General features: G+C 50.8%; 1 protein-coding gene across 4 annotated transcripts in view; it reads right to left on the reverse strand.

Moving 5' to 3' along the window:
• Positions 1-4,020, reverse strand: part of Usp36 (ubiquitin specific peptidase 36) — a 30,115-nt gene extending 26,095 nt beyond the window's left edge. For 3 of the 4 annotated variants that reach the window (XM_035447408.1, XM_027425522.2, XM_027425520.2), the window contains exons 1-3: positions 3,883-4,020; positions 1,927-2,072; positions 203-464 (exon numbers count right to left, since the gene is read on the reverse strand). In XM_035447408.1, coding sequence (XP_035303299.1) covers positions 203-455 — 253 coding nt within the window. In that variant the 5' untranslated portion in view covers positions 456-464; positions 1,927-2,072; positions 3,883-4,020. The remainder of the gene's footprint in view (positions 1-202; positions 465-1,926; positions 2,073-3,882) is intronic. The other variant, XM_027425521.2, reaches the window with a different exon arrangement.
• Positions 4,021-12,044: the final 8,024 nt, after the last annotated feature.

Genomic DNA, 12,044 nt, shown 5'->3' on the forward strand with positions numbered 1-12,044 from the left:
CTTCCTTAGACCCCAGGGCCTGCTTTCTGACCTCATTAAAGAAGGGGGTCACAGTCAAGGAATGTTCAAGTGTAGATACCCTTCCTACTCACCCTGTATGTTTCATGACATCTATTACCATAGCCCATTGACTCCTGGAAGCCCAAAGCTACTGCAGCTGCCAGCTCAGGGCTACCCACCTGTCCAAACACAGCCCCAGTACCTGGTTTCCTGGCCTGCAGCTCATCTCTGCTCTTGTGGTGACTAGCTCCCTCGGCCCTGGAGTTCAACAGCACGTATTTGCTCTTCAAGGACTCCAGCTGGAAGGAAAAGCTCTTGCTGGCAGGTTCAAACTCAATCCTCTGCAGAAGGACCTTCTTGGCAGAGGCAGCCAGCAGCTTGCCCAGGTCCCCATCCTCTGCTGAGTCCTTGCGGCCAGGCTTGAGAGCCTCCTTCAGCTTATCGACTATGGGCATGGTGCATTCCTGTAAGGGCGGGAAGAACCCCAGACCCACAAAACAGCTACATTCCACAACAAGCACACGGCTTCTGCTTGCTCACTATACACAGCAGCCACCAGGACAGCTACCCAAAAAGTACAGGAGCAGCTAAAGGCAGAACAAGCAACGCTGTCTGTGGCAATGGTCATTATTTCCTGAAACTATTTAAAAAATAGTGGATGGCTAATTCTCACACATTCTGGTTACAAGCAACAAATGTGAACAATGAGTTGCAGAGGGCCCAGTGCAGTTGCCAGCACTCCTGTCAACAGCTCACAACCACTATAGCCAGATCCAGGGAATCCAATACCCTCTTCTAAAACTCATAGGCACTTGCACTCATGTGTACATAAACACACATATGTACACTGAAAAACAAACATTAAAAAAGGGAATCTTGAGCTGGGTGTTGGTGGCACACGCCTTTAATCCCAGCACTCCGGTGGCAGAGGCAGGCAGATCTCTGTGAGTTCGAGGCCAGTCTGGTCTCCAGAGCAAGTGCCAGGATAGGCTCCAAAGCTACACAGAGAAACCCTGTCTTGAAAAAAAAAAAAAAAAAAAAAAAAGAAACCAAAAAAAAAAAAAAATCAATGTTACCTTTCCATTGTTTTAATGTAGCTACTGTGAACTTTGACCTTGCATTTTTGGCTATTCTGTTTCCACTGGCAGTACACATACAGACTGTCTCTCTTAGTTGGGCACAGCTTCTCAATGCTGGCATACTCCCAGCACTTGAGAGGTTGAGGCAGGCCTACTGAGAATTCCAGGCCAGTCTGGGCTACAGAGTATGACCATGTCTTAATCGGACAGACAGTCTCTCTCTCTCTCTCTCTCTCTCTCTCTCTCTCTCTCTCTATATATATATATATTATATATATATATATATTCTCTCTCTCTAATATCGCTGAGTGACAGCAGGGACCCAGGCTCCACGGGACAGATCTGTGTTCTCCATATTTACACAGCCCCAAGCTTGGATTCTAACTGGGAAGGTGGCTGCAGGGATTAGCCAGGGAGCCTGCTGCGCATAAGTCCCTAACAGAGGCACAGTTTGCCAGGACAACAGCAGACACTGTAAGGAAGAAGAGCCCCTCCATCACCATCATCAACTGGCACACGTGTCCCTCGCCCTGCCCACTGCCTCCCACCTCTCCACCCACCTGGCCACTGTTAGCTGTTTGAGTCACACTTAGAAAATTCCATCTCTGAAACTGCTCACTCACATGAGACAAATGGTACCAGCTACCCTGACTGTCCAAGAACCAGCTACACAGGTTTGAGGTACACAGGCACCCCAAAACAAATAAAATTAAAACCTAAACCCAAACCAGCAAGCACCAGTCCCCTGACACAAGAATCACAAAGCCTTCTGTGGTGGGGGCTCACGGAGCCACTGCCAGGCTCTGGTCACTGGAGGAACAGAGACAAGGGAAGCTCCGGGGCTTACCTGGGCTGTCTGAGCCTGGCTGCTGCTTTTCTCTGCAGCAGGGAATCAGGTTCTCAGGGGAGGGCCGGCACTGACCCAGCAGGTGCTCCCCAAGACTCCAGTCACCAACAATGCCCAAGTATAGAGTCCAGAAAAGGTACCAGTACCTGGAGGATGAACAGCAAGATTGTCACCCATGACAGGTTTCTCCTGCTGCCCCCTAAGTGGCTTTCTTGTGTGGCCTGTGACCTTCTACCAGGAAAACAGCACCACTAAGGTGAAAAGGAGCCAGGCACAGACAGATGCATGCCCGTAATCCCCAAAAAAAAAAAAAAAAAAAAAAAAAAAAAAAAAAAAAGGCATCTCTGTGCTGAATTCACAGTGATCCAGAGGACAACTGTGCTAACAGATTACTAAATTTATGTCATGAACATGCTGCCCTCTGCTCTGTGTGACTACCCTCTCACACTTCTCACACCCGTGGGGCAAAGCCATTCTGAGTATCATGTCCAAGGGCTACGGAGGCAATAAGAACAATGGATAAAAATCTCAAACTCTTTTGATTTCATTAGCCAGTTTTTTCTAAGAAAATAATCAAGAATTTTTTACTCTCATAACTATAAACCCTGTCTTCGGTTCCCACCTACAGTCAACTTGATCACATAAAGGTATTTTCCAACTACTCAAACACACACATCAAAAGGATGGCACGGTCAGCACAACGCACCACTGATGGGCTTAATAACCGTCTGTCCAATCTTGGCTCACCTCCCCATACCCAGGTTCTCTAGCAGAGTGCCTAGAAACATTTGTCCACTCCATCTAACCAATGCCCCCACCCCAACAGAGTGTTCTCACACTGCAGAAGGGAGATAGCCTGTCTTCTGAAACTCCATCAACATCACTTCCAAAATCACTCATAGGAAGCTTCCCAAAAGGAAGTGAGAACGTTGTCCTGGCATAACACAGTCCAAGGAAGACCAAATGGGAACGTTAACCCAAAGTCATCTGACATTAGCACCTTACACTTAAGTCAGGTTCATTCAGTCAGGATAGTTTTTGAAGTTATGGCAGGAAAGTCTCTACAATTCTACCTGAAAGATACAGCTACATGATGTAGGAAGCAGAAAAAAAAAGATCTTGTGATTCCCGGCAAGCCTCCTGATGTGCACACGCACGCAGCATGTGTGACTCGGAGGCTGAGCCATTCGTTCGCCTACCCAGGTCTCTTAAGGTCTAGGATACTCTGTGCCCTCAATTTACATACCTAATTCTCATTCAGACAGACACCATTCACACAAGGCATTTCCCTCTTCTCTTCAAAGGGTTTTCCAAGAAAACCTCACTTAAGACTTACGGGGTCAGTTACATGCTGGGGGAGAAGACGGGCAGGGCTGGGGGCCTCCAAGGCTGCCCACAGCAGAGCGTTCCGACCCAGGAACAGCTGAACTACACACACGTCTCTTTGGCATCCATCGCTAAGCCAGGCTATGCGGACGCCGGCCTCCCCCCTCCCCGTTTCAGGTGGCTGTTCTAACCATCTCCATCCCTAAGGGCGGCAGGGGCGCAGGCAGGCGCGCGCGCACACCAGAAGCAATGGGCATCGGGCTAGAATGCCGCCTCCCATTACGACCCGGTGCGGATGCGCGTTAAGGATCCGTCCCCGCCCTAGACCACAAGCTGGACTACAGACAGCTCGGCCTGGCCACCGTGAGGTCCGCAGCCCCGGGGACCTTCTGAGGAACAGCCCGCTCCCAGAGTGCAGCCCCGGGGTCACGCAGATCCCTGGAGCCGCAGGTTCCGGAAGAACCGGGATGCAGCGCGCCTGATGCAACGCCCCGGCCTCGCCGGTGTTCGCGGGCGCCCCTCGCTTCACCTGTCCCTTCCTCGGCCTCCCGCGCCTCTGTCCCTCCTCAGCGGTCCCGGCGCCGCCCGCTGTCCCCCTGTCCTCCCCGGGCACCCACGCCGGCCACGCACCTGTCAGCCTTCTCCGGAGTCCCCGAACCCCGCGGGTGGGAGCGCGCACCTCCCGGCCTCTCTCGTCCCAAGCCCCGCGGAAGCACCTGCGCTCGCCGTGCTCGCCCTCCACCTCACAGGCCTCTCAGCGGCCCGCCGAAGGCCCGCGCAGCACCAGCGTCCGCTCCGGGCCGGGCCGCACGCGCACCATCCGGGCCTCGGGAGCCTCACACACGTGTCACCACGGCCTTTAAAGGAGCCGCACTGCCGGGCGCGTCCGGAGGCCGCGCGCAGAGGTCCGGGTACCTTTAAGAGGCGGGACTTAGCGCCGAAACCTTTTCCCTGGACCCGCCCCCCGCCTCTGCTACTCGCGACGCGCACGTCACCCTCCCCTCCGGCCGCCCAGCCAGTCTACGCGATGACGCAAGCGCGCAGAGCCACAAGCTCCGGAAGCACCCGGGAGTCCAGAGACCCTGCCGCGGCCTGGCGTGGTTCCCGCGGAGTCGGTAGGGTGGCGTCACTTCCGCCCGCGTGCCTGACGCCGCGAGTGCGCAGGCCCGGTGAGCTGGTCGGTGAGGGGCGGAAGCTGGGTGCCGGGTGCGCGAGGTGCCGGTGGCTCTGGAGGGTGACGCTGCTAGGGAGGGAAGCAGAGCCGCGATGGATGCCGCAGGCTCAGTGCAAGCCTGGCTGGCCTCCGGGGATCGAGTCTCTGGGGACTGCGCCATTTGCTAATCTCTTGGCTGCCGGTGCCCTCTGGGAAAGACTGGCAAGCGGGGCCTGGCGACGAGGCCCGGGGTTCCACCCATCACTGCGTGCACCAGGCGCGGTGGCCCAAGAGTGCCCTTGCTGCAGTTCTGAGGGGTGGAGGCGGGGATGCACGATATTCTGTCTGTAGCTAATAAATATATCAATAAATAAAGCCAAAGTTAACCCATTCGCTGAGTGGCTGAGATTGTTTGATCATGCAGAATGTGTTATCCTGAACCACATAGGGGAATCACCTTGTTTTTTAAAAAAAAGTCCCGTTAGCCTCTGCCTATGTCTAGCTATAAAAACGCCCCTTTTAGAGTGCGCCACCAATGCCCGGCTAAATATCTTTTACAAAAGAAAAGTCCTGTCTGGTGGTGAAGGCACAAGCTTTTAATCCCAGGCAGATCTCTGTGAGTTCAAGGCCAAACTAGTCTACAGAACGAGTTCCAGGACAGCCACAACAACAACAAAAAAGTCCCTCACATTCTTCATCAATATTAGTGGAACAGCCAAATAGGTACCAAATAGAATCACATATTTAAGCAGGGTGTAGTGGTAGCACACACGTTAATCCCAGCACTAGGAGGTAGAGGCAAAAGGATCAGGAGTTCGGGGTCATCCTCAGCTACATAGCTAATCTGAGGTCAGCCTGGTCTACAGGAAGCCCAATCTAAAATAATAATACCATTCATAGCTCACCCTTGAATGCATGCATAGAGCCGCTTCCTGCCTTTCAAATTGACATTGGCCTCAAGACACTTCCAGTTCCAGATTCTTCACAGCCAAATCCAAGTTCTCCATCTCCACCCTAATCAGATAGATGTGCCTGCTCATCCTAGTCTTTGGCCTGGAGTTCCCTTTCCCACCTGCCTCTCAGCCTTGGCTTAGGCACTACCTACCTTTTGTTGTTGTTCAGTTGTTTTTTTTTCTTGTTTTTGTTTTTGTTTTGTTTTTTTGAGACAGGGTTTCTCTGTGTAACAGCCCTGGCTGTCCTGGAGCTGACTCTGTAGACCAGGCTGTCCTTGAACTCACAGAGATCCGCCTGCCTCTGCCTCCCCAGCGCTGGGTTTAAAGGCGTGCACCACCAATACCCTGCAGGACTGCCCACTTCTAGAAGTCTCCCTGGGTTCCCTCCTCCCCTGCTATTCTTTTGGAGTACTCTGTGAATTTCTCTGTCCCTGCCACGACTCCCAAGAGCCAGAGACCACTGCATCTCTGGAACTAGTGTGTTGCAGGCTCACTGTGGACAAATGTTTTGGAAGAGACAAAAATGCAAAGCAAGATGCTTTAGATGAGACAACTGAACAATCTCAGAGTCCTAAAAAGAGAAACCAAGAGAGAGGTTGAAAAGGAAGGACAGCTTTGCTGTTTCTCTCCATCTATAGGTTACACTGACATGGCAGGCCAGAAAAGGGCACCAGATCTCATTACAGATGGTTGTGAGCCACTATGTGGTTGCTCCCATTTCAAACTCAGGACCTTTGGAAAGAACAGCCAGTGCTCTTAACCTCTGAGCCATCTCTCCAGCCCGGGACAAGTTTGTTTTAAAGCTTTGGGGAAAAGATGTGTTGACAGAATAGTAATGTTGTTGCTCAAAAGTTACTTGGTCAGCTCCCTGCCTTGGAGGGATTCAGTTCCTCCCCAGCTTCACGCCCTGGTTGTTGGAAGAGGTCTCCAAATGTCAAAACAGGAACTGGGGAAATGGTTCAGGGGATAGGTACCTGCTGAGAACCTGATTGCAGCTCTCCAAGCACCCACGTAAAAGCTGCATGAGGTGGTGTGTTCCTGGAGTTTCTTGTCCTGCCAGGTCCTGCCACTTCAGCCCCAAATGAACACACAGAGACGCCTTACTTATTATAAAACTGTTGGCCGATGACTAAGGCTTCTTATTGGCTAGCTCTGTCTTAATTATTAACCCATAACTACTAATCTACATATTTCTACATGGCCTTATCTTACCAGAGAATGCCTGGCACATCTATCCTCCTGGTCTCCACATGGTGTCTCCTCGAGGTCTCCCTTTGCCTACCTTTCCCAGAATTCTCCTCTTCTCCTAGTCCCGTCTATCTTCCTGCCTCTATGGGCCAAACAGTGTTTTATTCATCAACCAAGAAGAGAAACAGATAGATATACAGAGGGACATCCCCAGCAGTGGTGGTACATCTATACCCAGCATGGTGGGAGGGCAGGCAGATCCCAGGGCCTCCCTGCTGTCAACCAGTCAAACTGAAATGCAACCACCAGGCTCAGAGAGCACCCTGGTCTCAAATATAAGCAACTGTGGAAGACCCTGATGTCAACCTCTGACCTTCACAGGTGAGTGCTCACCCATGCCTTTTGCAATGAGGCCTCTCTGCCTCCTGCTTGTGGATTGGATGGAAGCTCTCGGCTACAGTTCCAGCACAGTGCTTGCTGGACTGCTGCCATACAATGGTAATGGACTATAACCCTCTGGAACCACGAGTCCCCAAATTAAATTCTTTTCCAAATTGCCCTCGTTGTGATGTCTCTTCACGACAGCGGAAAAGTAACTAAGACCGCCCCCCCCCCACACACACACACGCCCATCCTGATCACTGCTGGTGCCTCTGCGTTCCAAATTACATTAAGTCTGCCAGCTTAGTTATAGGCCCCCTGCAGCTCCAGCAAGCTAAGGGGGCACCTTGTCCCTGAGTTGCCATAGCAACAGACTTTTCCAGCAAGCACAAAGCATCGTTTGACCTTCCATTGCCCTGCGGTTGTCATTCAGGGACAGAGTGACCCAGGCACAGGCTGCCGTATGCTAAGGGTGGAAGTCACCTCTGCTGAGCTTGTGCTCCATCCATGAGTGCCACTCAAGCCCCACACCCATCCAGATGATGTCAGCCCAGAGCCTGCTCCCTATAGCACCCTGGTGTGACAGCCTTGGCCACTGGCCTCTGACACAGAGTCCTCACTTTGTTTGCACAGTCCCCAGAGCCCAGGTCCTCAGGGACAACAATGGTACATGCCATCCTCACCAACCATGCAGACAGGACCAGGGATCAAGGTGGTTGTTGCCTATTTAGTGTTCCAGAAACCTGACTGTACTGCTGGGCTCAGCCACTTAGGGAAAGTGTTTCTTATGTCATTGTCACTTACTGGTTTCTGAAGTGAATATGTCACTCAGGCATTCAGCAGTCTTGTAACAACACCACCACCACAAATGCAGGAAAGTGACTTTCCTTTTTTTTTTTTTTTTTTTGGTTTTTCAAGACAGGGTTTCTCTGTGCAGCTTTGGAGCCTATCCTGGCACTTGCTCTGGAGACCAGGCTGGCCTCGAACTCACAGAGATCCACCTGCCTCTGCCTCCCAAGGGCTGGGATTAAAGGCGTGCGCCAACGCCCGGCCAGGAAACTGACTTTCCTAAATGATCTTATCTCTCGGCAAGGCAGGCAGAGGCCAGGACAGGGTCCCCAAGGACATGGGTGAGTTCAGGGATTGCTGTGGGACTCTTCCACACAGCCAAGACAAAGTTGTTCATAGTTTTACATTTTGTTTTGTGTCCTTCCCACAGGACGGTTAGGAATCCTAGCTTCAGTCATTTGGGGCTCCCTTTCTCTTTGGGATACATCAGTGTATCCCAAGGCTTAACGAGACTCCAAGTTGCCAGTTTTTAAAACAGGAAACTCCTAGGCTCCTATCTGTCCCTTGGGGCTGCCCTGGGGCCCTGGCTAGATTGTGCCCAGGCAGGCAGAGTCCTTCCCTGAAGGAAGCTGGGCAGGATCCACTCTCTCCATCAGTATGTAGTCATCCAGGGATTGCCACTGCCCAGACCAACACATGTACACTCCCTGTCATACTTCTGTTATACAGACCACACAACATTCATAGCCACGTGCTCTGAGCGCTCATTGCTCCCCCCACACATAGCCGCATGAGCTCCTGTACCACGCTCTTGCCTACTGCTACCTTCACAACACTGTGGCCTCATACACTCAACCACCCTCAGACGCCCACCTCACAAGTGGCTGCCACCTTGGCTGCGACCTTGCCTTTTTGTTTTACTCTTTGCTAAGTTGTACAGGCCAGTTTTGAATTTTCTATCCTCCTGTCTTAGCCTCCCAAGTAACTAGGGTTATAGTCCTGTGCCAAGCCCTATGCTCTTTTGCCTTTATATAGCTCTTCCCTGAAACCCAGTATTTATCCTCAGGAGGAAGTATAAGTGCTATGGGAAACTTGCTAACAGGATCCCCAACCCTGAGCTCAGGAGCCTCTTCCTTCATCAGAAGGTCCCAGTCCTTTGACACACAGCCTTCCCACTGTCCTAGGGTCATACCCCTTCCCAATGGCCCCACCCACAGCAATAAGCCACACCCCTTCCCAATGGCCCCACCCACAGCAATAAGCCACACCCCTTCCCAATGGCCCCACCCATGGACCTAAGCACAACCTTTCACATTCCATGATTGGTTTTTCACATTCCATGACTGGTCACGCCTACATCCTCCCCACAGGACCGAACTGCATTCCAGTAACATAATGAGGCTTACAGGTGACATCCACACCTCAGCCTAACGAGTGTGACACTTACTGTGAGAACCTGAGCCAGGAATGAGAACAGGAAGAAAGTTTCAGAGGGAGGGCCCCATAGAGGCCCAGGTCCAGGACAGGAGGGGTGAGCACTTTCCGGAACTCCAAGAGACGGTCATCTGGACAGAGAGCAGGTTAAGCAGGTGTGTCCCCACAACTTGCTTGAGGTTCTCCCTTAATCCTTCACAAACCTGTAAGCAAAGCCACACAGTGGTGGCACACACATTAAATCCTAGCTCTTAAGGAGACAGAGGCAGGCAGATCTCATTAGTTTGAGGCCAGCCTGGTCCACAAAAGAGTTCCAGGACAATCAAGGCTACACAGAGAAACCCTGTCCCGAGCTCCCACACCCCCACCGCAAAAACAAAAATAATGTGTATGCAGATGGGTCATGATTCATGATTTTTAATCTGATTTGGATATCTTGTATGTGTGTGTAGTATATACATGTGGGCACTCACACCTCTACACATGCAAAGGCCAAAGGAAGGCATCAAGTCTCCTCTATTGCTCTCCACTGTCTTTCTTCAAAAAGTATCTTATTTTTTAATTTTACAAGTGTGTGTGTGTGTGTGTGTGTGTGTGTGTGTGTGTGTGTGTAAGTGTGCATGCAGGTGTCCATGGAATCAGAAGAAGGTGTCCAACCCCCCGGAACTGAAGTTACATGTGGGTGCTGGGAATTGAACCCAGATCCTCTGAGAGAGCAGCCAGTGCTCTTAACCACTGAACCATCTCTCCAGCCCCAGCATATACCATATTCTTTGAGGCAGGGTCTCCCTTTTATCTGGAAGGAGAGATATTTTTTGGTAGCCTGGCAGCTGGCAAGCTACAGAGAGCATCCTGTCCCTTTCCTGAATAGCACGGGGGTCACAGGCACACACAAAAAACCTCATCAGGTTTGTTAATGAGTGCTGGGATTTGAACTCATGTCCTTATGGTTACACAGCAAGCACTTTCAACCTGAGCCATTCTCTGTCTGATGTTTTTGAGACAGGATCTCACTATGTAGTCTTGGCTACCTGGAACTCACTACACACATGAAGCTGGCCTCAAACTCAGAAATCCACCTGCTCCTGCCTCCTGAGTGCTGGGATTAAAGCGTGGGCCACCACCACCCAGTGGGTTTACTTTCTTAATATAACTTCAAGATGACATTATAAGTGAATTTAGAAAGTAGGAAATACTTGCTGGGCAGAGGGAAGACTTTCAAGACTGAACACCACATTTCCTGGATGATTTCTTGCCTGCCAGGGTTTTGCAGGGATGGGGCGGGACTGTATTTACGAGCTCGTTGCTGGGCATTAGGAATATCCCACTGGCTGTATAGCTATTTCCTCTGAGCTGACATGTTCCCTCCTGGAACTAGGAGGAGGATCAGAAGCCTCAGTCACAAGATTCACAAGACCCCTCCCTCTCGGGTTATGTAAGCAATAGATGAGAGAGAATTGGGTGGTGCTGCCTTCAAGCTGAGCAGGAGTTTCTAGGGATATAGCATCAGCTATGATAGGGCGCTCCTTTCTGGTGATGCGGCTGCCTTTGAGTCACCCTTGCCCCTGTAAATAACCCCCAAACTCATTGGGTCATCAAGGAAGACTATTGGGTTTTAGTTGTTGTTTTGAGACAGTTTTGTGTAGCCCGGGGCTATCCTGGAACTCACTATGTAGCTGAGGATGGCTTTGAACTCCTGGTCTTCATGCCTTTACCCCCTGAACACCAGGATTACAGTCTTGTACCACCACAGACAGCGTATTCCATGCTGGAGATCCAATCTAGGGGTTCATGCATGCAGGGTAGGGCAAGCCATGCCCCCAGTGTATCTCATGGTAGATTTGGGTAGACTGCTTCCCCGGTTTGTCACTGTTTCCTATCCAGAGTGAATAAACATTTGTTCACATGCACCTAGAAAAGTCCCACAACACACTGGTCTGGGACAGCACTTTTGGAACATTGTGCCTGGCTTCCCTGTGACTTCCCTTAAAAGGGGCTAAATGAGACACAGTGTGATTGACCTGGAAACAGTGTAGCAGCCACTTTTATTTCTAGGCAGTGCCTGTGGAAATGCTTCTGTACCCACAACCACACTCCACCTTTCTGCAGGCTCAGATTTGAGTTTACCCCCCTTTTGTTTTTGAGATAGTCTGGCTATGTAATCCAATTTACCCTCAAATTCATGATCCTTCTACCTCTACCTCTCAAGAACCAGAATTTTATATGCGTGTCACCATGCCTAGCTGCTTTACATTTTAAAAATTAAAGTCATGTTTATTTATTTGTGTGCATGCATACTCACTCGTGTGCACATATGGAGGTCAGAGGACAGCTTCTTCTTCTGTTTTTTTTGTTTGTTTGTTTGTTTTTTGTTTTGTTTTGTTTTTTTCCGAGACAGGGTTTCTCTGTGTAGCTTTGGAGCCTATCCTGGCACTCGCTCTGGAGATCAGGCTGGCCTCGAACTCACAGAGATCTGCCTGCAGAGGACAACTTCTAGCAGTAGGTTTTTGCCTTCCACCATGTGGGTTCCAGCAGCCTGGCTTGGGTCACCAGGCTTGGCAGCAAATGCTTTACCTGCTGAGCTATTTCTTCAGCCCTGCTAGACTTTTTTTTTGTCTTTGTTTTTGTTTTGTTTGACTATTTTTTATCAGGCAGGAATGTTCCCCTCGGTTATTAAAGAATGGACGTGTAGGGGCTGAAGAGACAGCTTGGCAGTTAAGAGCACTGCCTGCTCTTGTGCAGCACCCAGGTTTGGTTCCCAGAACTTTCATGATGGCTCACAACTGCCTCTACTTCCAGCTGCCCCTGGGACTCCCGTTCCCTCTAGCTGGTGGAGGTTTGGCCCCCATCCCACAGCTAAAAAACAGCAGAAACAGCCACACAGGGAGTCAACC

Source organism: Cricetulus griseus, chromosome 7, assembly GCF_003668045.3.
Source record: "Cricetulus griseus strain 17A/GY chromosome 7, alternate assembly CriGri-PICRH-1.0, whole genome shotgun sequence".
In the NCBI taxonomy this organism is placed as follows: Eukaryota; Metazoa; Chordata; class Mammalia; order Rodentia; family Cricetidae; genus Cricetulus; species Cricetulus griseus.